At 59.8% G+C, this 27,783-nt stretch overlaps 1 protein-coding gene across 5 annotated transcripts; it reads left to right on the forward strand.

The window, feature by feature from the left end:
* Positions 1 to 1,266: 1,266 nt before the first annotated feature.
* Positions 1,267 to 27,628, forward strand: LOC125626678 (signal transducer and activator of transcription 5B-like). 5 transcript variants are annotated; one of them, XM_075123731.1, is made up of 19 exons: positions 1,267 to 1,372; positions 8,775 to 8,912; positions 15,846 to 16,002; positions 16,488 to 16,577; positions 16,855 to 17,029; positions 17,532 to 17,662; positions 17,757 to 17,908; positions 18,413 to 18,568; positions 19,250 to 19,429; positions 19,852 to 19,939; positions 20,016 to 20,138; positions 20,470 to 20,562; positions 21,093 to 21,299; positions 21,839 to 21,933; positions 22,024 to 22,154; positions 22,490 to 22,645; positions 22,972 to 23,023; positions 24,309 to 24,416; positions 26,848 to 27,628. In XM_075123731.1, exons 2-19 carry the CDS (start codon positions 8,785 to 8,787, stop codon positions 26,972 to 26,974), a joined length of 2,349 nt encoding a protein of 782 aa, XP_074979832.1. In that variant the 5' UTR covers positions 1,267 to 1,372; positions 8,775 to 8,784; the 3' UTR covers positions 26,975 to 27,628. The 5 variants fall into 5 exon arrangements, with proteins under 5 accessions (XP_074979832.1, XP_074979831.1, XP_048685934.1 ...); XM_075123730.1 differs by lacking the exon at positions 1,267 to 1,372 and adding an exon at positions 4,108 to 4,209; XM_048829977.2 differs by lacking the exon at positions 1,267 to 1,372 and adding an exon at positions 5,085 to 5,273.
* Positions 27,629 to 27,783: the final 155 nt, after the last annotated feature.

Below are 27,783 nucleotides of genomic sequence, written 5' to 3' on the forward strand. Positions count from 1 at the left end.
CCACCTCAAGTGGATTCTGTGCCCGGGGGGTGCCCTCGCACAGGGACTTTTCTACCCAAGCAGCGCCGGCCTGTACTCTGGGGGTTCTTCTTAGCTGCTGGGCTGCCAGGCTGATGCAGATTCTATAAGATGATCCCTTCACTGCAGGGCATTTCAGAAGTAACATCAATGCACCCCTAAAAATGCAGCCAGCTCTGGGGAGGGGACAGCAGCCAGGAAGACAGCAGACGGCTGAACAGAGGTGGGGAGAAAGGCACTTTGATCCAGGCAGCTGTACCCAACCCCTCCATTCTCCCAAGGAGGGTGGTGGAGTCCAGTGTCCATTTGGAGAAGATTTGAGGGGTGTTGTTTTATATTTCAGCTGGAAAGGCAGTCTGGTACCTGGAACTGGCTCCCTCGGCCTTTGAGAGGTGAGGGGCTGGGTCTGTCCTATCACGCTTCAAACTGCTTGTCTGAAAGGTAGAGAACGGAGGTTCCAGTCCAGGAATTTCAAACCTGGTGCCTAGCCCCCTAAGCCATCCCCTGCTGCTGGGATACTTTTCTTTTCACTCGGCTGCGAGCTGTGCTACCGTGAGTGGAGAGCAGCCCTTTCTTATGACTCAAGTTATGTTGTGGCACCTTAGAGACTAACCAATTTATTTGAGCATAAGCTACAGCTCACGAAAGCGTCTGCTCAAATAAACTGGTTAGTCTCTAAGGTGCCACAAGTACTCCTTTTCTTTTTGCGAATACAGACTAACACGGCTGTTACTCTGAAACCTGTCAAAGTATCTTGTAGCCCTGCCAGCCCGCTAAGCAGAAATGCCAGGCATTAGAGAATTAACTGCCCAGCCTTGAGCTGACTCATGCTGCAATAATCACAGTACCCAGTAATGAAGGTAGCCGCGATGCAGGGACACCCCTGAGTGCCCGTCTCCTAAGAGTGGTTTGAATGCTCTCACTGGAGCATGCCTTGTGACCTGATCCCCCAACCCTCTAATGCAGCCCAAATGTCACAGGTGAAGTGCTGTGCAGGAGGAAGAGAGAGCTAAGGAGCCAGCCTATCTTCGTTATCTGTACAATCCCTGACAGGAGCAGAGCCAGAAATCACAGCTTGTAAAATAAACAGACGCCTACATCCAAGCTGATGTTCACCGAGCGTGGGAATATTCTTGAGAAGGAATTTGCAACCTGAGTCCCCAACTGGCATTCGTTTGTGAGTCCGGGATCTTACCCTAGTGCTGTGTTCCAGGGCACACGCGGGATCTGCGGTGCGATGAGCAGCCCTGGTTAAGGCAGACATCCTGCCTATGCCAGGGACAGCCTGAGCCGAACATGAAGTCTTGGCAGGACATGGCTCGATGGCAGAGTTGCTCCTAGTTCTAGTTGACAGGTAAGTCCAGTAACATGGTACTGCTCCCTACCAGCGTGTCAGATGGCAAGGCAGAGAGCAGCCAGTGAGTCCAGTGGGCAGAAGCTACCATTAACGTGAATTGCTGGACTAGGCTGCTACAGGTCCCTACCCTGCCAGGGGCTGAGTACCTAACCCTGTTTGATTTAGGAAAGGTGCAGGAGATTTGTGCCGAGGAGCAGGACCTGGGTTCTCTGCTCCAGGACTGGGCGACGCACTAGAGAATCCAGACCTGCCAACTCCCCTGCTCGCCCCATGAGGCGACTGCTCCTCAAGGCCATTGAGAGAAGGGAAGTGGCTGGATGGGATGGAGCTGGCTGAGCCGAGGCGGTGCCCAGCTCCGAGTACCTGCCCTGGGGAATCCCGTCTGAGCAGGGAAAGCCCCTGGGCCGTGGCAGAGCCTGTACACTGGTGGGTCCCTGTTTTGTGCCTCACTGGCTCCAGCTGGTCAAGGCCCTGTCGCCCCCCAGAGCAAGGGGAATTGGGCCGCGTGGCCCCAGGCGCTGCAGGGGCCGTTATTAACGCGCCACCAAGGCCTGTCTAATCCACGTCTGGGTTTAGCCACAATGGGGGCACTGGCGTTAATAGCAGAGATTAGGCTTCCCCAGGGCTTGCTAAACTGCCCGATCGTCCTCCCAGCTGGATTACTGCCTGCAGAGCTGCTCCTTCACAGGGGCTCTAGGAACTGCTGCGATACCCCAGCCGAGCCCCCGGCAGCTCTTCTTCCTCGGACGACTCCATGCATCTTCTTCCCACAGCTCCTGGAGACGTGCTGCTCCTGTGCAGAGAGGTGCATGGATCAAGCGTCTAGAAACCTGCCCACCCTTCCCCTTCTCTTCATAAGGGGGCTGGGGGGGTGGGGGGGGGTGAGGGAAGCCAGCCCGGAGCAGAATTAGCCTGTAGCAACAGCACACAGTGCTGGCCTCCCAGACGGGAATGCGAGGCAACTTCCCAGCTTGGGAAATTGGCCCAATCCTATGTTGGTTGCTCTGTGGCAGTGGTGGGCAACCTGCAGCCAGCGCCACTTCCCACAGCTCCCATCGGCTGGGAGCAGCGAATCGTGGCCACGGGGAGCTGCGGGCGGCCATGCCTGCGGATGGTCAATGTAAACCAACTGTCTAGAGGGCCGCCAGCAGATTACTCGGATGGGCCACAGATCACCACTGCTCTGCAGGATGGCAGGCAAAGCTTTCCAGCTTTCTCACCGAAGAGATCTGCAAGCGAAGGGAGCCTTCTGTAATTGGAAGGGAAGATAATCGAATGTTGCAGAGAAGCCAAGATTGTGCCTTTCCCAGAGTAGATTGCAGTGGCTCGTGCTGTGTTTGGAACAGAGTTGTGTGAGGAAAAGAAACTTTCTTGGAATTCTTCCTGAGAGTTTTATAACCCTCTGCAGTAGTCAAGGGTGGGTGGGGAGTGGGGCTGGTCCCTGGTACACTCTGCGGGGGTGAATGTAGCAGAAACTTGCAGATGGTCACAGGACAGAAATTCAGTTACTCCCTATTTTGGATCTATCAATCTTTTCCTAGGTTCCTCGGCCAGGAGGGGCCATTGTGATCCTCTAGTCTGACCTCCTGTGACACATGCCAGAGACCTGGCCCCAAATCATTCCTAGAGCAGATCTTGTTTGCAAGTGACTTGCAGCCATACCATACCATTAGCAACTTTCACCCCAGGATCTCAGGAAGCAGTTACTAAAGCCTCCTAGCATTGCAGTGTGCCAGACAAGTCCTCGGGATAAACTGAGGCAGAGAGGCCAAGTAACTTGCCCATTAATGTCCAAGGTAGAGCCAGGAAGAAAACCCAGGTGCCCTGACTCCTCGTTCCCAAACACGACTCCTTTTCCTCCATACCTGTACTGACCTAGCCCCCTGCTGCTTGCCTGCTCCCTGTGTAACAGCCTTCTGCTGTGGGCTCCAAGCACTTTAAAAAGGAAAGGAAAGTCAGTAATTGAAGTAAACGGAAGCTGAAGCCTCCCCCTCCCTGGGTGGCCCATGCCCCTCCCTCTGCCCATAGCTCAGCACTGGGGGCAGCTGCTTGGGACCTGCAGGCAGAAGCAATTGCCGAGACAGCCCCTGGTTAAAATGAAGGGAGCTCCTCAGGCCTGGCTGTGTAGCTGCTGCATCTATTTGCGGTGGCCAGTGGCGACCCTGCGTATTTCTGGGAGGCGTCGACTGCCCCGTGCTAGCTAGGCAGCACTTCAATTGATCTTGCGGCTTTTCCTTTTATCCCCAGGGGTCTGCCCTCTGAGGCACAGCTCTCACGTGAGCAGCTGAGCTGGATTTGGAAATCCCTAATCCGCGGGGGATTTTGATTCACGCTCTGACCAGCCCCTTCCTTGCTGGGCAGCTGGCGCCATGTCTCTCCCCGCTGCTGGGGGTCTGCTGCAGAGGGGTGCCCACCAGGGCAGCTCCCGCCCCTCGGGAAGGAGGAAGTCTGCTCTAGTGACCTACTTTTCTAGCTGCAACAGACTGCTAAGCAGCAGAGACCCAGCCCAAGGCTGCCTGCTCCTTGCTCTGGGCTGGCTGGCTTGCTCCCTGGCGCTGCTTCGCAGGACAACGTGTGCTGTGCTGTGTGTGTGGGTGGGTGGGGACAGAGATCCCTGCAACTCCCTCCTTCGGGCAGGCCCCTGGCTGGCTGGGTGCTTTAGAGACCAAGCCGCTCCTAAAGGTGGAGAGAACCCATCCCACTTGGGGGAACGCCCATGACTGTGCCATCTTCATGAGACAGGCAGCTACTGGGGTTGGAAGGGGCATGCGGTCTCTACCCCACCTCGCTTCAGGGGAGTTACGGCTCATTACCACAGACCCAGGAGCTTCCAGGTATGAGCCCCTCCCTCCAGCCCCATGGACATCTGCAGGCACCTCTCTTGCCTTCGTGCACATCCCAGCTGGAGCGGATTTCCAGCTCGAGCGGATTTCCAGCTCGGGTGGACATACTCCCACTCATGCAGATTGAGCCAGCGTGCTGCGAACAGCAGGGTAGCCTCAGCAGGATGGGCACACTGCCTGCCCGGAGTACAATCCCTTGCCGCCTGCGTGGGCGGCTGGTGTGTGCTGCGCAGCTGTTCTTAGCATGCTAGCTCTCAGAGCTAGTGTAGGTAAGTCTCCCCTCCAGCAGGTGTGTAGAGTACCCATCATTGCGGGCAAAGGGCTGGGAGCCCAGAGCTTGTGGGTTCCAATCCTGCCTCCAACACAGATTTGTTCCACAGCCTTGGGCAAGTCACTTAGTGCCTGCCTCCATCTCCCTCCGTCAGAGGGGGAGAACGGACCCTGCTGGCAGGGGGATTGCAGTTACTCAGCCTGCGATTGTGAAGCACGGGCCGACGGAGAGGACGTGGGGATCTCAATGCCACACACGGCTGAGCCCATGTCACATCCCGTTCACATTAAAGCCAGAACTCTAAATCAGGATTAGCCAAAAGCGCCATTTTCCAGCTGGTTTCCTTTTGTTCCGTCCTCCCAGACAGTAAAACTATAAATAACTCTTGGGCAAGGAGCACAGATGTAATGTGACCCTCTGACACTTGTGCGCTGCCGGCCCCACGCGGCCTGGAGCTGGCGCTCCCAGTGAGCGTGGCTGGATCTGCGCACTCGCGGCCGCGGCGGGGAGGAAGCTGCCAGGAGCCCAGCGCTTGCTGTTTGGTCCGCAAGAGGCAGCTGACGTTTTGGAAGGAAACAGTTGCTCTTCACTCCTTCCTGTAGCAGGCAGCCTGAGGAGCAGCCACACTGGGCTGCCACGCTAGGCTGTCCCTGCGGGCGTGACCCCTTCGCCAAGAGGCAGGATCCCCCTCGGTGCCCAGGGTCAGGGTGCCCAGGTGGCTGGCAAGGCGCTGCCAGGGCAGTGCATGGGGCAGGGCAGAGCGCGGAGAACATCTGTTCCTGCCGTGAGTATCCCCGGCACTTGGGGAAGGGACCATCAGCTTTTGACCCGGGGCCAAGAGAGATTTGTCGCCAGGGCCGCTGCTCTGTGCTGGAAGGAGAGAGTTTGCTGCCCAACTAGTAAAAGGCTCCTAGGCATTGGAGAGATGCTGGCACGGACGGCTTACGAGGGACATTCTGTGCAGAATCTCTTTCTGCAACGCAACTCCTTGACAGAACAAGGAGTAATGGTCTCAAATTACAGTGGGGGAGATTTAGGTTGGATATTAGGAAAAATTTTCACTAGGAGGGTGGTGACACACTGTAATGCGTTACCTAGGGAGGTGGTGGAATCTCCTTCCCTAGAAGTTTTTAAGGTCAAGCTTGACAAAGCCCTGGCTGGGATGATTTAGTTGGGGATCGGTCCTGCTTTGAGCAGGGGGTTGGACTAGATGGCCTCCTGAGGTCCCTTCCAACCCTGATATTCTATGATTCCATGATCCCCACCCCCGGCCTCTCACAGGTTCCCTGGGCAGAGGGCACAGCTGCCCGCGCCCCTGTGTTGGCTGATCAAAGTCTTGCTACCTGGAAGACCACAAGGGGAGCTGTAGATAGGGTTGTCTGTGTGTGTGGGGTCAGGGGGTGTGAAGCAAGAATGAGAGGAGCTCTGATTTAACCATGTCCGGTTAATGCCTGGTAAGCAAAGACGGCAGCTCCCTGGGCAGGAGAGCTGGAGCGATCGTGGTTGTGCAGGGCAGGGGTCCAGTCTTGACATTAATGCCACTCCCAGGGTCCTTGGATCTGAATTTAGCACTGTCTCCACCTGAGCCCAGCTGGCAGGGAGCCAGCCCTGTGCGGCATGGCCAGCAGGTGTTTGGCTGGACCCGCTGTAACTCCGGGTAACGTGCCTGTCTGATCATGGGGGCTTCGCCTGAGCTAACGGGCAGTCGGAACCGCAGGCTAGACAGGCCTGGGAGATCAGGCGCCGACGGGGCAGGGATGGTGAGGACGGGGGCTCAGAGAGATGCAGGAGTCACATGAGTGTGTTATGCAGCCCCGGGGGTGGGGGATGAAGCAAACAGCCCCAGATCTAGCAGCCCTGGGAACGCAGCGTGTCTACAGGCACAGCCAGAGGCGGCTCATTCTCAGCAGATGCCAGGGAAGGCAAGTCCTGGCAACTGCACTAGGAAACAGCATCTGCTAAAGGAGCCAGCGCGGGCTGTGCCCTGGACAAGGGTGCTACAGTCACACATCCCCTGACCCTAGCTTGGCTCCTGACCTGGGCTGGTGGCACTGCCAGGAGCACGGTGGGGCAGGCTGGCTGCAGGGACCACGGCTAGTTGCCCAGGTGTAGCCGGTGGTGTGAATTTAGAGGACCTGGTACAAACCCTGTGTGGACATTTAGCTTAAGCCTTGTCTAACAGACCTGGGTGAACCTAGACAAAGCGGCTCGTCGCGGAGAATGAGCATCCGCAGAGCTCGGCGCTGGCCTACCTGAATGAGGGCCAAGTCACACCTGGTGCGAGTGTCCATCGCAGACAAGCCCTCGTCAGGGCAGTAGCTCGGCAACAAGAGGGAGGCTGCGTGCTGAACTCACCCGTTACTGCCCCAGCTCCCGCAGTGGCGGCCGCAGGAAGCATGCCAAGGGAGGGGTTGCGAAGCGAAGTGTGTGGATGAGGGGCTGAGGGTGCCGGCTACTAGCGAGCTCTCCCTTTATACCAAGGCAGGTAATGCCTCCCCTGCCACCCAAAACGGGCCGCTCCCTTTACTTGCTGGATTACGCCATTCAGACACCTGGGCCCCCCATCTGCAATAGACAAAGCAGCCACGTCAGGGACCCCAGGTACAGCCGGGCCCCAAGGGGTAGCACAGAGCATTTGCTGTGGGGAGGCCGAAGCCGCCGTGCACCCGGAGCCCCTTGTCTAGCACGCTCCCGAGCCCGCCGCAGGCGCACTGGAATGTACCTGGGGCTGGCTGGTGGATGCAGCTGGGCCTCCGGCCCCCCGCTGGAGCAGGGCTGGCCGCCCCCCAGGCTGGCCGTCTCCTGGGGGCTGCGGCTCCCCTTCTGGTAGAAGGGCCTCCCCCTGCCAGGGGAACTAAACCTCCCCAAATGCTCCTTCAGCCTCCCAGCCCCGTTCCTGGCACTCTTCAGTCGCCCCCGTCTTGACGGGGGAAGGGGCTTCCCCTGGCTGGGACCCCCACAGAAGTGCAGGTGGCAGCACCAGCCTGTCCCTGGGCCTCCCCACAAGCCCTTTCCTGCAGCCACCCTGCTGCCCCTCCACCCACTCGCTCTCCTGAGCTGCAGCTGCCTTGCCCTTGCGCATCCCGCACCTTATATACCCGGGCAAGTCCTCCCAGCATGCCTTGCATTAGCCTACAATTCCCATGACCCTCCCCTAGGAACTACATTTCCCAGAATTCCCTTGGTCTAGCTTGACCTGGGACTGGGCCATGCCTGAGGGTCCAGAGCCAGCTCCTGCATGACAGTGCTCAAGGGGATGTTCTGTCCGGGTTTTCCTCACAGCAGGGGGAGGGGATTCATGCAGTGTGGGGTGGGTGAGGCTCGAGCTAGCTGAATCCCTCTGGGACCGTGAGAAACTCCCTCTTGGCTTCCGCATAAGGATCCAGGGTAAGGCAAGCAGTGACCCACGTGCTAAGCTTTGTGCGTGGGGCTGGCTCCTGCACGTGAAGTCAAACCCACGTGGGTGCGCACCGGGACACCGGTACCTCGGACGCCCCTGGGTTCCTGAAAGCGGCATCCGTCTCAGCCAGGAGATACCTCGCAGGCTGCTATGCGGCACCGAGTTCCTGCCGGCGTCAGGGTGTGGTGGAGGAGTGTCAGCAAATGGTGTTTGCTCACTTCTCACCTGGGGACCGGGGCGTTGAGTTTAGGAGTTTACCCGCTTCGTTTTCACCACCACTCCTCCGGGTCAGAACCTGGCTCTTGTCTGGGAGAGCTCGATGCTCAGAGACGGCTGGGAACTTGGGGGGCCTGTCTGAGAGACTCTTTAGGGACTGCTCAGCCCCTGCCCTCTGGAGAGCCAGGCCCTGCTAGGGGCCTCCAACCGGGCCCCAGAAATTGTGAGTTCCTTGGAAGAGCTAGACCTGAGCTCATTAGACATCGAAGTTGCTCCTGCCGTTGGCTTCGGCTCACCCTGTCGCACCCGTCTGCCTGGAGCAGCATCTTTCCCTTTGGGGTGGTGACAGTTGGTGGCTTTTCCAGTCATTCAGGGCCAGGCTGGTGGGCAGCTCCTGCTGCAGCCTCCGGCTCCAGGTTCCCTCTGCTAGTGCTTTTGTCCCCTCCACTTCTTCACATCCCCTTCGGGGCACAGATCGGATCCTGTGCCCCACTGCTGAGGGAGCAGCTGTGAGACCTGCCTTTGACTAGACAGGAAAGGGTGTGAGGGAGGCAGACAAGTTTCTTTTTCTGCGGGCACGAAGCCCAGAGAGACAATGACCACTGAGCGTGCAAATCCTCTCGAGTGGGGGAAGAACCTTCCTGGGTAACTGTCGTGTGCCTTCCCCAGGTTCTGACCGATGGCCCTGTGGATCCAGGCCCAGCAGCTGCAGGGCGAGGCCCTGCGCCAGATGCAGGCGCTGTACGGCCAGCACTTCCCCATCGAGGTGCGGCATTACCTCTCGCAGTGGATCGAGAGCCAAGCATGGTAGGTGAGCCCGCCCCGCTCCATGCCATTGTCACCGTGCCAGTGAAATTCTTCCTCCAGGGGCTGCATGGTGGAGCTGGGGGCCGGCTGCTGACGGTGCTTGTTGCTGCTTGCAGAAGGTTCACCTAACTCCCCTTTCCTCTTCCCCCTGCAGTACGAGGGGTCTAGAATGGTGCTGCTGCATGAACGCTGCATCCCGGCTCTGTCCCCAGGCTGGGGAGTGTGTCCTCTATCAAACGCTTCCCACCCCCACCCCACTGTTGGCCAATCTCTGTTTTATCAATTAAAAAAGGTAAATGCTGCTTTTGGCTGTGACAGAGACAGGCAGCACAGCCTAGCAGTCTGAGCACAGATCTGGGGCCCATTGCTGGTTTGCTGTGCCTCAGTTTACCCTTTCGTAGGCACGTGGGTTACATTAACCAGTCATCATTTGTAAAGCCTTTTGCCCAGTGCCATGCATCAGCCTTGCTACCTCATCAGCCTTTCTACCTCTGTAGACGCCACTTGAAGCTGCCTGGTGAGGGATCCTGCACAAGGGGAGCTGCCCACTGCGGCAGGGAACCTGGATGCAGCCTCAGTGCCTCCCCCGTCAGAGTTGGCAGAAAGGCATCAGGGCGGGGCTCGCAACTTCACTCAGCCCGCACAGCAGCAAGGAGTCAGCAGCTGAGGGGACAGCCCTGTGAACACTCAGCAGGTCCCTCTGTGTATGCCCCATATAGTGGAGGGGGCACTGGCATGGTGGGGAAGCCAGAGGGTTCTGCACCCCAACTCTGCAGTCAGACGGGACTCTCAGCCAGCAGGGGAAACAGAAGGTTTATTAGACGACAGAAACATGGTCTAAACCAGAGCTTGTAGGTGCAGAGAACAGGACCCCTCAGCTGGGTCCATTTTGGGGGTCAGTGAGCCAGACAACCACGTCTGTACTTCACTCCATGTCCCCAGCCAGCCCCTCCTCCTCTGGGCTTTGTTCCTTTCCCGGGCCAGGAGGTCACCGGATTCCTTTGTTCTCCAACCCTTTAGCTCTCACCTTGCAGGGGGAAGGGCCCAGGCCATCAGTTGCCAGGAGACAGAGTGTCGGCCATTTATGTACCCTGGCCCTTCGCTCTGCAACAATTACACCCCCTTATCCCACCACCTAGAGACTTAAGAAATGCATAGGGGAAACTGAGGCACCCCTACAGTATTCAGAGGAAACATTAAGAACAGTCCCACTTCGTCACAGTAAGTCAATACCCCTGACAGACACAGGCACATTTTCTTCACTGTCACAATTCTCCACCCAGGTAATAGGTAAGGTCCAGGGACACTCATCTTCTACTCTCCTCGCCTTCCCACCCTGCTGACTAGACAAAGCCATCAGCTCACTAGGCTGCCAAGGCTCATCCAAACTTTCCTTACCAAGCACCTTGCCACTCCCGACAGATCCCCTGCCCGGCCTGTGTCTCCCCCTACTCAGCTGGGGTCTCAGCTCCCACTGTGCTCAGCGCTGCCCTTGCTGTCCCAGTGGGGGCAGGCAGTGAGCTCGCCGCTTTCCTCACTGCATCAGAGCCAGCGTGAGCCCCCTCTCCGGTGTGCAAAGGGGCAGGGAGCATCTCTCTGTCCCATCCAGCCCCAGGGGACTGGTTACAGGCAGGCAGGTAGCCTGAGCCCTAGCAGCTCCTCCCTGCTGCCAGCCAGGTCATCTGCATTTTCACTGACCATTTCCCTCTCCACCGATTGGTTCCCTGGATTCAAATTCAAACCCTTGGCAGTTACCGGAGCAGGGCCTGGATCCTGTCCCAAAGAGACACAGTCACCCCACAACAGGGTTTTGCAGCTGGTATCCTGGAGAACCCCAACGACCAGCCAGCCTGACCCCTCCTGGGTCTGCACAGGGATCTGGGCCATAGGCAGGGCAAGGGGCTTCGTCCCTGGGACACTTACCCAGCTCACACAGCCCCTCAGCATCTGAGGCTGCACCACTCAGGTCCTGACAACAGTTCTCTCCGTCCCAGGATCTCGCCACCCCAGGAATGTCTCCCCATTGACCGTCACCTTCTGCTCCCACTGGAGGGCCAAGGGGCCTGGCCCCAGGAAACTCCACACAGACATATAGGTTGGGGTCAGGAGTGGGAGCTTGTCCACTTCCCCACCCATCTGGCTGATGGAGTCTATGGCCTTGGGACCCAGCAAGGGAGCTAGACACCGGGGCTTTTCTGCAGGGTCCCCTTGGTTCAAATCGCCAGCCTGCTCAAAGGCAGTGAGGTGGCATCCACATCCCCCGCCTCCTTAACCAGGGGCAGCAATTTAGTCTCGAGGTTCCCTGTGGAACTGGCCCCCCCCGGGTCTATCCCCACTCACCCCTGGGAGGTCCCCTAGGCCTCTCCGCTCCCCCACCGCCAGTTCATGCTGCTGCTGCTTCTGCAGCTCTTTCTTGGGCTCTCGCTGTCTCTCACAGTCCTCTTGCTCTCTCGGACTCAGCTTCAATCCCGTCCGTCTCCGATCCCCGGATGGGGAACCCGATCGTGAAGACCCTTGTCTGGTCGGGGACAGGAGTCTTGGGAGTGCCTGGCTCCTACTCCAGCTGCTCCCAGATCCTGCTATAGCCCCATTTGGGGTCAGGAATCTGTTCCTTAGAGCAGTCATCCTCCTCCAGCTGCAGGATGAACTGTGTTTTGGTGAACTTCCCAATGTGCAACCCTCTCTTTCTGCACAGGTTTACAATGTCCTTCTTAAGGAGATGGTGATAGGCCACCACTCCGCTGTTCCCAAGTTGTTGTGGACTCACAGGCCTGTGTGCTCTCAGCTCCCTACAGTTTCCAGGGAGAACCCCTAGTGCGCCAGCCCTTCTCGAGGTCACCACCTCTTTGCCAAGGTCGAGCGGCAGACTCCTCTGCCCCTGGACCGCTCACTGCAATCCCCAGGGGAACCCTGTTACTGCAAAAATCCTTCTCTCTCCCAGGGCCAAGCCGCAGGCTCCTCCGCCCCTGAAACTGCTCATAGCAGTCCCCAGGGGGACCCCATTACTGCACAGTCCTTCTTGCTGGTCACACACTCCCAGGGGTTAACCGCCCCCCGAAACCGCTCCTCTCTGAGCCTTCAGCACGCCTAGTCCCCATCAATCCCCCTTCGTTTTACTGCTCCCCAGTCACTTACTGCAGGAAGTGCCATCCATGGGGTGCAGTACATCCCACCTCTGCCACCAGTTGTCACGGAGTCCCTGGGCGATGCTCTGGAACTGCTCCCTATGAAGCCAGGCAGGACTCTGGGGAAGTCTCCTCTCTGGGAGCAGCCTGTCTCCAGGGCAAGAAGCTCACCCAGCTTCCACCTTCCTGGGTCTGACCTCGGAGCATTTAGCATCCTCTGCCCCTCCGTGCGCTTCCCACAGCGAGTCCGCCCAGGCGGCGTCCTGGGGAAGCCAGAGGGTCCTGCCCCCCAACTCCGCAGTCAGACGGGACTCTCAGCCAGCCAGTAAAACAGAAGGTTTATTAGACGACAGGAACATGGTCTAACACAGAGCTTGTAGGTGCAGAGAACAGGACCCCTCAGGTGGGTCCATTTTGGGGGGCAGTGAGCCAGACAACCACGTCCGTATTTCACATCCCCAGCCAGCCCGAAACTGAAACTCTCTCCAGCCCCCCCTGCTCTGGGCTTTGTCCCTTTCCCAGGCCAGGAGGTCACCTGATTCCTTTGTTCTCCAGCCCTTTCACATTCACTTTGCAGGGGGGAAGGGCCCAGCCATCAGTTGCCAGGAAACAGGGTGTCGGCCATTACTCTGAAACCGGCCATTCTCTGTGTCCAGACCCCTGCACACACCTGCCCTCTAGGGCTCTGCAACCATCATACACCCTTACCCTACCACCTAGATACTTAAGAACTGCATAGGGGAAACTGAGGCACCCCCACAATATTCAGAGGAAACATTAAGAACAGTCCCGCTTCATCACAGCAGTCTCAGAGGCTGAGGGGCTGTGTGAGCATCCCAGGGACGAAGCCCCTCGCCCTGCCTATGGCCCAGATCCCGGTGCGGACCCAGGAGGGGTGGGGTTGGCTGGTCGTTGGGGTTCTTCAGGTTATCAGCTGCGAGACCCTGTTGTGGGGTGACTGTGTCTCTTTGGGACAGGATCCAGGCCCTGCTCCGGTAACTGCCAAGGGTTTGAATTTGAATCCAGGGAACCAATCGGTGGAGAGGGAAATGGTCAGTGAAAATGCAGATGACCTGGCTGGCAGCGGGGAGGAGCTGTTAGGCTCAGGATACCTGCCTGCCTGTAACCAGCCCCCTGGGGCTGGGTGGGACAGAGAGATGCTCCCTGCCCCCCTTGCACACCGGAGAGGGGGCTCACGCTGGCTCTGATGCTGTGAGGAAAGCAGCAAGCTCGCTGCCTGCCCCCACTGGGACAGCAAGGGCAGCGCTGAGCACAGTGGAGCTGAGACCCCAGCTGAGTGGGGGGAGACACAGGCAGGGCAGGGGATCTGTCGGGAGTGGCAAGGTGCTTGGTAAGGAAAGTTTGGATGAGCCTAGGCAGCCTTGTGAGTTGATGGCTGTGTCTAGTCAGCAGGGTGGGAAGGCGAGGAGAGTGGAAGATGAGAGTCCCTGGACCTTACCTGTTAGCTGGGTGGAGAATTGTGACAGGTAAGGAAACGTGCCCATGTCTGTCAGGGGTATTGACTTGCCTGTGGAGGGAGTTACCCTGATCTCCAAGCAGTTGTCTGTGACCAGCCTTGTGTGCTGGGACCAGGGGAATGAGATCCCAAGCTGTGTGTCTGGGAAAGGAGAAAGTGTGTCCGGCTCTTCTTTGTTTGTGGAGCAGACAGAAGGGACCTTTCAGCCTGTGACGGTTGAGGGGAGTGCAGTTGTTTCAGAGCTGGTTCTGGATTCAGCTAAAGCCCAGGAAGCGAAGGGTCCTAAGTTTGTGTCTGCTCAGGAGAATGGCCCTGTAACTAGGTCGCATCCAGTTAGTGTCTATGCAAAATCCCAGAGACCAGACAATTCTGGTGCTTGTATTTTGCCTGTTGCTAGTGTGTTGTTGGGAAAGGGTGGAGCAACTCTGTCTAATCAGGGTGAGATCCTAGCCAGGGCACAAGGAGAGCATGAAGGTGATGTGATTGTGTTACCTACTGAGGGTGTGGAAACCTGTAGCAAGAAGGAAAAGATTCCTGAACTTGTGTGTGGCAAAGAGAAGGAGAATGTTTCTGACCTTTTATCTAGGAAGTCTGTGAGTTTGCCTGAAAGGGGATTGTGTAGGAATCCACCGGATGGGCCAGAGGTAATTCTGGATGTAAGGGAGACCCAGAAAGAGTCTGTTGTTGCTCAGGAAAGTGTTCCTCTAGAGCAAGCCCTCGGTGAAGAGGGTAAAGGCAGAATTTCTGTGTAGGGTGAATTGTTACATAGAGAAGCCCTAGGGAAAGGAATCCTCATGGAGTCTTTGCAAGCAGTTTACTGCAACTGAAGGGTGTGAAAGTGATTTAATCAAGAAAGTTTCAGTTCCTAACAGCCAGAAATTTTCTGTTGTGAATGGATCCACTGACTTTCCTGTTGAAAGATCCAGTGTGGATAGCTTTGAGAAGGTCTCAGATGAAATGAAAGCTGTTAAGAAAGTTAAACAGTCCTATAACCAAGTGGCTGTGTCTGGCCAGCTTGTTGGGGAGACAAGGTTGTTGAGAAAGGAATGTCTCCATGCTTGTTCTGCAAGTGAACAGTATGTGGCCCAGGTCAAGATGGGGCCTCTTAACCAAGAGAGCGTGAATTGCAGCCCTCCAGACTGGAGCGCTGGGAGAAGACCCGATCCCAGTTTGACCCCCGGGGGTTTTGGGGTGGCAAAAGGGCACGGGCCGCATAAACCTTCCCACATGCGGTATGCGAGTCCTATCGACCACCTCCGACCTAAGGGAGGGCATGAAACTGGAAGGGATTGGTGTAACTCCCACCAAGGAACGGGAGAGATGCTGGGGCATCCATGGGAACGCTGGTGGCTTCGAACTTCCCCAGGTCACTGGCTAAAGTGACCCCACTCAGTTTGGTCTTGAAGGGGGAAGAGATGTGACGAAGTGGGACTGTTCTTAATGTTTCCTCTGAATATTGTAGGGGTGCCTCAGTTTCCCCTAAGCAGTTCTTAAGTCTCTAGGGGGTGGGATAAGGGTGTATGATCATTGCAGAGCCCTAGAGGGCAGGTGTGTGCAGGAGTCTGGACACAGAGAATGGCCGACACCCTGTTTCCTGGCAACTGATGGCAAAGGAATCAGGTGACCTCCTGGCCTGGGAAAGGGACAAAGCCCAGAGGAGGGGGGTTGGAGGGAGTTTCAGTTTGGGGCTGGCTGGGACATGGAGTGAAGTGCAGACGGGGTTGTTTGGCTCACTGACCCGCAAAATGGACCCAGCTGAGGGGTCCTGTTCTCTGAACCTACGAGCTCTGGTTTAGACCATGTTCCTGTCATCTAATAAACCTTCTGTTGTACTGGCTGGCTGAGAGTCATGTCTGACTGCAGAGTTGGGGTGCAGGACCCTCTGGCTTCCCCAGGACCCCACCTGGACGGACTCGCTGTGGGAAGCGCACGGAGGGGCAGAGGATGCTGAAAGCTCCGAAGTCAGACCCAGGAAGGTGGAAGCCGTGTGAGCTGGGTGTCCTGCAGACAGGCTGCTCACAGCGAGGAGACTTCCCCAGAGTCCTGCCTGGCTTCATGGGGAGCAGTTCCAGAGCATCGCCTGGGGACACCGTGACAGTGGGGGAAGAGGGGCAGGCATAGGGGGCAGGTGCAGGGCTGGGGGGCGGGCTTGGGATGGGGCTTTGCTCCCATTCGCTCTGGGCTTTGTGTGGTGGGTTGGCTGGATCATCCCAGTTGGCTGAGGGATGGACGAAGGGGGGCCTCAGTTGTGGGGGGTTGGGTTCCCGCATTAGATGCAGTCCCTGTGCCGAGTTGGGCCCTCCGCCCACCCCCTGTCTCTCTCTGTGCCAGGGACTCCATCGACCTCGATAACCCCCAGGAGAACCTCAAAGCCACCCAGCTGCTGGAGGGGCTGATCCAGGAGCTGCAGAAGAAGGCAGATCACCAAGTGGGCGAGGACGGGTTCTTGCTGAAGATCAAGCTGGGGCACTATGCCACTCAGCTGCAGGTCAGTGCCCAGAGCCGCAATGGGGCGGCCTCTGCCCTCGTGTCCTGCCAGGGGCCGGTCACTCCCACTGGGCGCTCCCCCGTGGGCTGGCCAAGCCTGGCGCGTAGCAAGGGTCTGGGACAGCGGCAGAGTGTGTGATGGCAGGTGCCTGGTGCCCGTCGCTCCCCTCTCCTCACCGCGTGGGACCAGCGCATCACTGAGCCCCTCCGTCACCTGGCATGTCGCAGCCCCCCCAGCCGCTTCCGTCCCCCGCAGGCTCCTCGTCTGGCCAAGGGGAGCTGCCGTCCTGGCACAGGCTGGCTGGGGTGACCCCCATCCTCCCCCACGTGGCCTGGGAGCAGGGATGCTGGCAAGGTAGGTTAGGGCAGGAGCAGCCCCCCCGCCCAGTGCCCATGGCACCCCTTTTCCCCCAGCCTGGGCCGGTGAGAGCCCCTGACTAGCCCCGCTCTGCGCCTGGCTCAGGGCCTTTGCTTTCCCTGCTGCAGAACACGTACGACCGGTGCCCCATGGAGCTGGTGCGCTGCATCCGCCACATCCTGTACCATGAGCAGCGGCTGGTTCGGGAGGCCACGAACGTGAGTAGCCAGGCAGGGGGGCCTTGTCTCTCTCCCCATCTTTCTGGGGCCCCAGGGACACTGCCCCAGCCCAGCCCCGGCGCTGACTCTGCTGGGATCACCCTGGGGCCCCGCACCCCACCCTGTGCACATGGCTCCAGCCACTGCCCCATGGCGTGAGCCTCGGCCTCCGTGCTGTGGGGCCTGTCGCTGCCCCCCATGGCAGCCCCTGCAGCCCGGCCTCTCCCTGCCCCAGGCGTGGGGGGCACAGCACTGACCTGGTGCCCTCTCTCTGCAGAGCCCCTCCCCGGCCAGCAGCCTGGCGGACGCCATGTCCCAGAAGCACCTGCAGATCAACCAGACCTTCGAGGAGCTACGCCTCGTCACCCAGGACACAGAGAACGAGCTGAAGAAGCTGCAGCAGACGCAGGAGTATTTCATCATCCAGTACCAGGAGAACATGCGCCTCCAAGGTGGGGGGATGGGGGGCGCTCGAGCCATGGGGAGAGGGAGGGGCCGTGGGGTTGGACTGCTGGGGGCAGGGACCTGCCCTGAGATCCCATCCTTGGGGAGACACCAGCCCGTGCCAGCAAACGTGCCGAAGCACTTGCCCCGTCCCAGCTGCCGAGGGGGCGCCAGGCCCTGGGCTCCGGCTGGGTCCGGCGGGGGCTGCAGCTGGTGCGGGGGAAACTCTGCCATAGCATCTGGGGGGGCATCATCTCACCCACCTGCCCACCGCACCCCCATGAGGAGGCTGCAGGTATCTGAGCACTCCCAGGACGGTTCCCCTCCCCTCGCAGTCCCATGGGAGTCCCCAGCTCAGCACCGCCCCACCGGCTCCGTGGGGCCCGGGGAGCGAGTCTCCCCCCACCCCAGGGGCAGGCCTGGCGCAGGGGTTCTGGGGATGCCACCGAGGGTCGGGGAGCCCCCGGGGCAGGCGGGGCTCAGGCCTAACGCTCTTGGCCTCCTCCCCAGCCCAGTTCTCCCAGCTCTCCCAGCTGGGCCCCCAGGAGCGCATGTCCCGCGAGACGACACTGCAGCAGAAGAAGGCGTCGCTGGAGGCCTGGCTGCACCGGGAGGCCCAGACACTACAGCAGTACCGAGTGGTGAGTGCCGACCCAGGGGCCCCCACTCCCTGCCCTGGTGCCAGCAGGGGGCGGTGACGCCCCCGTCCCCCGCTAACAGCCCGTCCCCTCGCAGGAGCTGGCAGAGAAGCACCAGAAAACCCTGCAGCTGCTGCGCAAGCAACAGACGACCATCCTGGACGACGAGCTGATTCAGTGGAAGCGGCGGCAGCAGCTGGCGGGGAACGGCGGCCCTCCCGAGGGCACCCTGGACGTGCTGCAGTCCTGGTGCGTCCCCCCTCCCAGCGCTGCCGGGAACGGGGCTCGCAGCCCTATGGGAAATGGGGACTGGGCACCCGGGAGCTGCCGCTTGGCCCCATGGCGGCTGGCTGGGAAACCAGCGAACGGTGCCGCCGGCAGCAGGGAATCCGGGGGAGTCACCGTGCTGCCCTGGGTCGCAAGAGGCAGCCCCGGGGGTGACCCTGGTGGGTGACACTGCCCTCGCTGGCGTTGTTAGTCCAGGGCACCAGGGGTCCCCTGCCCCCATCGCGAGGGACGTGGGACTGGATTCCTGGGGCGGCTGAGCTCCCCACATGGCTAGGCTAAGGCCGGACCGCTCCAGCCTGTGTTGGCCTGGCTCGGCCTGGACACCGCGGCCTGGGGGGTGCCCGTGGGGGAGGCACAGACAGGGAGCCCCATGACCAGCAGACACGGGACGCCACGGCCTGGGGCTCTGTGATGTCCCTGGGCCTTGCCAGAGGGCTGACCTGGCCCGGGGGCCCCTCGCCCCAGGTGTGAGAAGCTGGCCGAGATCATCTGGCAGAACCGGCAGCAGATCCGTCGGGCCGAGCACCTGTGCCAGCAGCTGCCCATCCCGGGGCCCGTAGAGGAGATGCTGGCTGAGCTCAATGGCACCATCACAGACATCATCTCCGCCCTGGTGACCAGGTAATAATGCAGGGGGCAGAGCTGGGCTGTGTCTGACTGCCCCACACGGGCTGGCAGAGCCAGGCTGGGTCTGGGCCCGTCTGCCCCACACGGGCTCGGGGGACAGAGCTGGGCTGGGGTCAGGCCCGTCTGCCTCACACGGGCTCGGGGGACAGAGCTGGGCTGGGCTCAGGCCCGTCTGCCTCACACGGGCTCGGGGGACAGAGCTGGGCTGGGCTCAGGCCCGTCTGCCTCACACGGGCTCGGGGGACAGAGCTGGGCTGGGCTCAGGCCCGTCTGCCTCACACGGGCTTGGGGGACAGAGCTGGGCTGGGCCATCTGCCCCACACGGGCTGGCGGGGCTGAGGCTGAGCTCAGGGCACGGTTGGGAACAGGCTCAGACTCTGACCCGACCAGGCAGGACCTGGGCTGCGAGGGGCCACGGGCCGGCTAGGTCGGGGGGGCGGGGGGGCCGCTGGCACTGCAGGCGGGTGGCGAGAGAAAGGGGCTCGTGGGGCAAGCGCTCTGGGTGGGGGGGGACCTGGCTCGGGGGCTTGGAAGGGGGAATCTGGGCGCAGGTGCTGTGAGCCAGGGCGGGGATGTGGTGGTCTCGTTACCCCTCCCCGCACCTGGAGGTTGTAGCTCCGGCCCCGGGGCCCATCTCGCAGCCGCAGGCCCCATGATGCTGGCTCCTCCCCCCAGCACCTTCATCATCGAGAAGCAGCCCCCCCAGGTGCTGAAGACGCAGACCAAGTTTGCGGCCACGGTGCGGCTGCTGGTGGGGGGGAAGCTGAACGTGCACATGAACCCGCCCCAGGTGAAGGCCACCATCATCAGCGAGCAGCAAGCCAAGGCCCTGCTGAAGAACGAAAGCACCCGCAAGTAATGCCCCCCCGCCACTCGCCCGGGGCAGGTCCTGGGGGACACCCGAGCTGGCTCTGCTGAGCCACGCGGCTCCTGTTGAGTCCCGGGGTAACTGGGTGGGGTAACTGGGGGGCTCTGGCAGGACCCTGTGGGGCTGGTCCCTTGTTGTCTCTGCGTCCCATTGCTCACGTAGCCTGGATCCCCCGGAGAGAGCCCAGCCCAGCGTGTGGCCCCCTCTGACCCCCGGGGTATCGCTGAGTGGAGGGAGGGTCAGCCGCACGCCTGTGGGGCTGGCGATTGGCCCCTTTCCCAGCACCCCCAGTGGAGTCCCCGAGCTGCCCCCCATGGTGACTGTTGGCACCGCCCAGTCCCCCCCATCCCCCCTGGCCGTCGGAGCTGGCCCAGTGCCTGGCCCCCCTCACCTGCCTTTCCCGTTGCAGCGAGAGCAGTGGGGAGATCCTGAACAACTGCTGCGTGATGGAGTACCACCAAGCCACGGGCACCCTGAGCGCCCACTTCAGGAACATGGTGAGAGCCGGGCCGCAGGCACCGCCCCTGCCCCCTGCCCCCACCCGCCTCTCACGCTCTCCCCTGCCTCCCGCAGTCCCTGAAGCGCATCAAGCGCTCGGATCGGCGCGGCGCCGAGTCGGTGACCGAGGAGAAGTTCACCATCCTCTTCGAGTCGCAGTTCAGCGTCGGCGGCAACGAGCTGGTCTTCCAGGTCAAGGTAAAGCCGGCACCGCTGCCCAGGGCCCTGCCCGGCGCTGGGGGCTCCAGGAGCCCTTCTGGGGCTGGTGTCAGGCTTGGCCGTGTCGCCCGTCCCCAGGACGGTCCCTCCGGGTTGAGGGAGGGACACAGGAATTCCTGAGCCTCGGTCACGAGCCGGGGCAGCCCCGGGAGGCGCAGGGTCCGTGGGTGGGCATGGAGGCGAGAAGCACGGGGGGGGCTTGGTCTGATTGAGAGTCGCCCAGCGGCAGGTGGGGGAAGGGCAGGAACCGGAGCTGGGTCCAGCCCCCACCCCCGCCCCACACTCAGCCCAGCCCTGCCGGTTCCCACAGACGCTGTCCCTGCCCGTGGTGGTGATCGTGCACGGGAGCCAGGACAACAACGCCACGGCCACCGTGCTCTGGGATAACGCCTTCGCCGAGCCGGTGAGCAGCCAGCGCCGCCGGGGGGCAGAGTCCCACACCCGGGGGGCCTGCCCCGCTTCACTTGGGGCCCCAGATGTGCATTGCCCTTGGGCCCCCCACATCATCAGGTCCCTTGGTCTGGGCCCCCCGCACCTGGCCCCTCCTGCAGCCCTCTCTGTTCTCGCCTGGGCAGTCTCCCATTCCTGCCCTCAGCTGGCCTCTGCACCAGGAGTTCTGGGGGAGGGAGGCACACGGGGCGGGCGAGGGGAGCTCTGGGAGTGGGGGTCGGGGGCGCAGGGGGGTGAGGGTCAGGGGGAGGGGGACAGGAGGTCTGAGGAGGAGGAGGGGAGCTCCGGGAGTTGGCGGCACAGGGGCAGGCGGAGGGGGACCCTGGAGGGGGGCGCAGGGGGTGAGTGCCACAGGAGGGGGGCACTGGGATAGTGCATGGATGCTGCTGGCTCCTGGGGCCGGAGCTCTCCCCGCTGGGTTCCCTGCCCGGGTGCGGCTGGAGCCCCCCTGACCCCAGGCTCCCGCGCTGCCCCCTCCCGCAGGGCCGGGTGCCGTTCGCCGTGCCCGACAAGGTGCTGTGGCCCCAGCTGTGCGAGGCGCTCAACATGAAGTTCAAGGCCGAGGTGCAGAGCAGCCGGGGGCTGACGAAGGAGAACTTGCTCTTCCTGGCCCAGAAGCTCTTCACCAGCAGCAGTGGCCAGCTGGAGGAGTACAGCGCCATGTCCGTCTCCTGGTCCCAGTTCAACAGGGTGAGCCGCGCCACACCGCCAGCCTCTGCCGGGGGGCGGGGGGCGCCGGCTCGCGGGGCGACTTGGTGACAGCAGCATGCGGAGGGTTGTGGGGCAGCAGGAGACCCAGGGTGGCCTGACCCATTAATGTCCTTCGACTGCTGAAATTCTTACCTCGGCCTCCCCGGCCCCGCTGAGCACCGTCCCTCCCGCTCCCCTCAAGTGTTGCCCCCCCCCACACACTCCCCTCGAGCGCCATCCCTCCCGCAGCCTCGGCCAGACATCCCCCCCGCCCCCCGAGTGCCATCCCGCCTGCCCCCCTCGAGCGCCGTCCCTCCCGCAGCCCCGGCCAGACATCCTCCCAAGTGATTTGTTCTCTGCCCCGCCCCGGGGGAGACTTGTCAGTGCGGGGCTGGGGAGCGCTGTGTTCTGCTGGGTTTGCTATGTGCAGTCCAGGCTGCTCCAGCACTGCCATGGATTGCCTGCAGCCCCACGGGCCAGGAGTGAGCCCTGTGGCACGACCTGCAGGCCTGGCCATCACCGCATTGGTCTTCCCCCAGGAGAACTTACCCGGCTGGAATTACACCTTCTGGCAGTGGTTCGACGGGGTCATGGAGGTGCTGAAGAAGCATCAGAAGCCTCACTGGAACGACGGGTGAGAGCCTCCTTCCCATAACGGCCGGCACGGCACAGCCCCCCCCTCCCCCCCGACTGCCAGCTCCTCACCCCCTTCTCTGTGCTCCAGGGCCATCCTGGGCTTTGTCAACAAGCAGCAAGCGCACGACCTGCTGATCAACAAGCCAGACGGGACCTTCCTGCTGCGGTTCAGCGACTCCGAGATCGGGGGCATCACCATCGCCTGGAAGTTCGACTCGCGTGAGTCAGGGTGGGCCGGGGCAGCGCTGGGCTGGCTTTGCCGCTCCTCTGGCGCATCTGGCCGCTGGGGCACCCCATGGTTCCATCGGGAGTCTGGTGGGGAAAAGCTGACGGAACGGGGGCATCTCAGTCCGCCCTGCCGGCCGGCACAAGGGGACAGAGACATGGCGGTGACCTCCAGCCAGCATGGCTGGCGGGGAAGGACAGCCCAGTCCCCTGCCCGGCCCACCCGGGATCGGGGCACCTGAGCGCAAGGCCGGGTTTGCTCTCGGCTCCTTTGCCTGCCACGCCTGGCCCTTCGCGGGCCGGCTCACACTGCCACCTTTCTCCTGTAGCCGACCGCAACCTGTGGAACCTGAAACCCTTCACGACCAGAGACTTCTCCATCCGCTCGCTGGCCGACCGCCTTGGTGACCTCAGTTACCTCAACTACGTGTTCCCCGACCGGCCTAAGGACGAGGTCTTCTCCAAGTACTACACGCCGGTTCTCTGTGAGTCTCTCGGCGAGCGGAGCCGCTGCAGCAGGTCCGCCCAACGCGGCGCACGCTGGCTGAGGGGCTCTGCCGAGACCTGGCCCCCTTGGCTGCTGTCGGGGCTGGGCCTGGCCCGGGTGTTCTGCGGCGTGGGTGGGGGGAAGGCAGGTTCCTACAGCCTGACAGGACGCGCGGGACAGCAGCCGGGCCGTGCGTGCGCTTACACCAGCAGGCTGCAGCAGGAGCTTGCGGGTGATGGGGCAGCGCTGGGTTGCAGGGGCAGGGTTCTCGCCAGCACCCAGTGTTCGGACTGCTGGGCTCACGGCTCTTTCCTCCCACTGCAGGCAAAGCCGCGGATGGCTACGTGAAGCCCCAGATCAAACAGGTGGTGCCAGAGTAAGTACTTCCCCGCCGGCATGGCTCTTGTCTGGGCTTCTCCCCCTCCAGCAAGCCAGGCTGTGCCCTCGGCGAGTCCGGCCAGCCAAGGCCCAGTTCCCTGCAGACCTGGCAGGCACCTGGCCCGGCCTTTTGGGTGAAGTGCCAGCAAGTAGCTCCCAGTGGGACTCAACCAGGGGGAGGCTCGCTGCCTTTTGAGCCCGCCCTGCACTGGGTTAAAGTCTGTTCCCCGCTGCGAGCGAGGGACTGACTGTGACGATGTGAGGATGTTAAGGTCAGGCTTGACAAAGCCCTGGCTGGGATGATTTAATTGGGGATTGGTCCTGCTTTTGAGCAGGGGGCTGGACTAGATGACCTCCTGAGGTCCCTTCCAACCCTGATATTCTATGAGTCTATGACTCAGTAGGGAGGGGGGAGTGTTGACCGGGGAATGGGCCCTGGGGATGGGAGACCTGAGAGCCTGTCACCTGAGCCAGGAGGGGGACGGGGAGGTGACACCTCTGCCCAGGAATGTGGACGGAGACTGCAGCAGGGAACCTGCTGGGAGGGTTTAGTTTTCAGTTTGGAGCTGGGTGGAGGAACACAGGGAACCCCGGGGCTGGGGTCTAAGCTCCCTGCTCCCCCAGAAGGACTTGACTGAGGGGTCCTGGGTGTACCCACAAGCTCTGTTGGGGACTGTGTTCCTGTTGTCCAATAAACCTTCTGTTTTACTGGCTGGCTGAGGTCTCAGTGAATCCCAGGAAGAGGGGGGCAGGGCCTGGACTCCCCCACACTCCGGGACACTGACACCAAGCATGGCGGCTCGGCTCAGGTGCCAAACCGGGTCTGCTGGCCCCTTGGCCGCAGGCCCCCCATGTGTGAATGCGGGCCATGGCGGGGGGCGTAAGGCACCACGGGCACCCCCCGCAGCCTGGCCCAAACGGAACCCCTGGCAGCAGCACCATAATTACGAAAGGGAGCTAGAGCCAGGGTTGGGGCCAGGAGGACCTGAGCTGTCACTCCAGCCAGGCTGGGCCCCAGGGAGAGGGCTAAGCCTACAGTGTGACACCAAGGCCCCCAGCATCTCTGCCCCCCGCTGCTCGAATTTCAGCCGGGGGGCAGGCTCCCTTACTGCTTTTAGCAGCTCCCTCAGTTCTGCCTTGTGCTCCCTCCTTCTCACTCTGTGCATTAGGCCAGCCCTTTGATGTTCAGGGCCCCCCCCTGCTTTTTTCCCCCATCATCGGGCCGCTACTCCCTTGTTGGTGCCCCCAGCCCAGCTGACGCGCCGGTCCCTCATCTGTTCCAGGTTTGCCAGCGCCTCCGGGGATCCCGCCGCCGGAACGGTCACCTACATGGATCAGGCACCGTCGCCAGCCATTTGCTCCCAGCCGCATTACAACGTCTACCCACAGAAGTAGGTGCTGCTCCTTCCCCAGGCCTGAGCCGCGTTCCGGGGGCGAGGGGTTCCCCCGTGCTAGGGGCATGTTTAGCTGGAGCATGCTGCTCCCGGCCCCCCGGCATGCCTATTCTGGGATGCCTCGCTCTGTCTCTGTCTGGACGATCGAGGTGCTAAAGGAGCACTCAAAGATGATAAGGCCATTGCGGAGAAACTAAATGAATTCTTTGCATCGGTCTTCGCTGTTGAGGAGGTGAGGGAGATTCCCAAATCTGAGCCATTCTTTTTAGGTGACAGATCTGAGGAACTGTCCCAGATTGAGGTGTCATTAGAGGAGGTTTTGGAACAAATAGATAAACTAAACAGTAATAAGTCTCCAGGACTCGATGGTTTTCACCCAAGAGTTCTGAAGGAACTCAAATGTGAAATTGCAGGACTACTAACTATAGTCTGTAACCTATCATTTAAATCAGTTTCGGTACCAAATGACTGGAGGATAGCTAATGTGATGCCAATTTTTGAAAAGGGCTCCAGAGGAGACCCTGGCAACTACAGGCTAGTAAGCCTCACTTCAGTACCGGGCAAATTGGCGAGGCATGATTTCCCTTTACAAAAACCATGTTGACTATTTCCCAACAAATTATGTTCATCTATGTGTCTGACAATTTTGTTCTTTACTAAATGGCCCAACTTGATTATCATACACATTGTAAGGAGAGTGATCACTTTAGATAAGCTATTACCAGCAGGAGAGTGGGGTGGGAGGAGGTATTGTTTCATGGTCTCTGTGTATATAATGTCTTCTGCAGTTTCCACAGTATGCATCCGATGAAGTGAGCTGTAGCTCACGAAAGCTTATGCTCAAATAAATTGGTTAGTCTCTAAGGTGCCACAAGTACTCCTTTTCTTTTAACCAATCTACTAGAATTCTTTGAGGGGGTCAACAAGCATGGGGACAAAGGAGATCCAGTGGATATAGTGTATTTAAATTTTCAGAAAGCCTTTGACAAGGTCCCTCATCAAAGGCTCTTAAGCAAAATAAGCCGTCATGGGATAAGAGGGAAGGCCCTCTCATGGATTGGTGACTGGTTAAAAGATAGGAAACCAAGGGTAGTTATAAATGGTCAGTTTTCAGAATGGAGAGAGGTAAATAGTGGTGTCCCCCAGGAATCTGTACTGGGCCAAGTCCTATTTAACATATTCATAAATGATCTGGAAAAAGGGGTAAACAATGAAGAGGCAAAATTTGCAGATGATAGAGAACTACTTAAGATAGTTAAGTCCCAGGCAGACTGTGAAGAGTTACAAAAGGATCTCTCAAAAGTGGGTGACTGGGCCACAAAATGGCAGATGAAATTTAATGTTGATAAATGCAAAGTGATGCACATTGGAAAACATCATCCCAACTATACCTAGACAATGATGGGATCTGAATTAGCTGTTCCCACTCAAGAAAGAGATCTTAGAGTCATTGTGGATAGTTCTCTGAAACCATCCACTCAATGTGCAGCGGCAGACAAAAAAGCAAACAGAATGTTGGGAATCATTAAGAAAGAGATAGCTAATAGGACAGAAAATATCATATTCCCTCTATATAAATCCATGGTATGCCCACATCTTGAATACTGCGTGCAGATGTGGTCGCCCCATCTCAAAAAAGATCTATTGGAATTTGAAATGTTCAGAAAAGGGCAGAAAAAATGATTAGGGGTAGGGAACGGCTTCTGTATGAGGAGAGATTAATAAGACTTAGTCGTCTCTTTTCCAAGCTGAAAAGTCCAAGGGGAGATATGGTAGAGGTCTATAAAATCATGACTGGTGTGGAGAAAGTAAATGAGGAAGTGTTAGTTACTTCTCATAACACAAGAACAAGGGGCCACCCAATGAAATTAATAGGTAGCAGGTTTAACACAAACACAAGAAAGTATTTTTTCACTCAACGCACTGTCAGCCTCTGGCACTCCTTGCCAGAGGGTGTTGTGAAGGCCAATACTATAACGGGGTTCAAAAGGGAGCTAGATAGATGTAGGGGAGACAGGTCCATCAATGGCTATTAGCCAGGATGGGCAGGAATGGTGTCCCTAGACTAACCTCACACTTGGTAAGGCAAGTCACATCTGTGACATCTTTTCACGTATTTATACCTGCTCCTGTATTTTCTACTCCATGCATCTGATGAAGTGGGTGTTAGCCCACGAAAGCTTATGTCCAAATAAATTTGTTAGTCTCAAAGGCGTCACAAGGACGCTTCATTGTTTTCCCTAGCTTCGGTTTGCCAGAAGCTGGGAACGGGTGCCGGGGGATGGATCACATGATGATTCCCTGTTCTGTTCATTCCCTCTGGGGCACCTGGCATTGGCCACCATCGGAAGACAGGATGTTGGGCTAGATGGACCTTTGGTCTGACCCAGTCTGGCTGCTCTTATGTAGGTCTCTCTCTCTCTCTCAGCTCCGACTCCGTCCTGGATCCCGAGGGCGAGTTCGACTTGGAGGATACAATGGACGTCGCGCGACACGTGGAGGAGCTTCTCCGGCGGCCCATGGACACTCAGTGGATCCCCCACAGCCAGTCGTGACCCTGCGCCATGGTACGGCCCCGGCCCGGCAGCCGTGTCCCTGGGAGACGATCCGGGGCGGAAGCCCCGTGGAGAGCAGCCCTGTGTTGGGGTCTCTGTGCGTGGGCCCCTGTGTGGGGGGTGCTCGTCCGGGGGCTTTGCTCTGCACCAGCTGCAGCGTTGCCGTTGTTGGCTGCATCTGTGGGGTCCCCAGCTCTGGCAGGGCCCCTCCCCCTCGCTCAGCGCTCCTCCCCCACCCTGGCAGAGCTGCCTCTCTCGGGGGCGTGGGGGACGTGGCCCAGCCCCGCCTCCCCCCGTAGCAGCCACCTTGGTTTCTTTATCGAGATCGTCCTCTGCCCCATCCTCCCCCGACACGCACTGTACCTTAGGGGGAGACAACATGATCCCAGCGGGCCCCAGCCCCAAAAGCTAGGCAGGGGGTTGAAGAGCAAGAGGCAACCCTGAAGCAGCCCCTGTTCTGGGAGGGGAAGGCTGGGCAGCAGCCTGGGGAGGGACAAGCAGGGGTCTCTGACCCCCTTCCCCCCATGGGCTCATCCCTCCCCTCCCCCTGCTGGCCCTTAGATGATGCCCCCTCTCGCCCCAGCCGTTACTTCTGGCTCTCAACCACTTTTCTCTCGTGACCAACCAGGCAATAAAACTGATGTTTTTTTTAAAGCCAGTTTGCGAAGTGAGGCTCTGCGCCAAGCCCAGGCTGCTCCGGCCGGTGCTCTGGGGTATCCGTCCATCCTCAGCAGCACAGGGCTGCGGGCCCAGCCGCGTGCACGGGGAGCTTGCTATTCTTAGCCGGCCCCCTGCGCACAGCCTGCTCA

Source organism: Caretta caretta, chromosome 27 (genome assembly GCF_965140235.1).
Source record: "Caretta caretta isolate rCarCar2 chromosome 27, rCarCar1.hap1, whole genome shotgun sequence".
NCBI classification, from domain to species: domain Eukaryota; kingdom Metazoa; phylum Chordata; order Testudines; family Cheloniidae; genus Caretta; species Caretta caretta.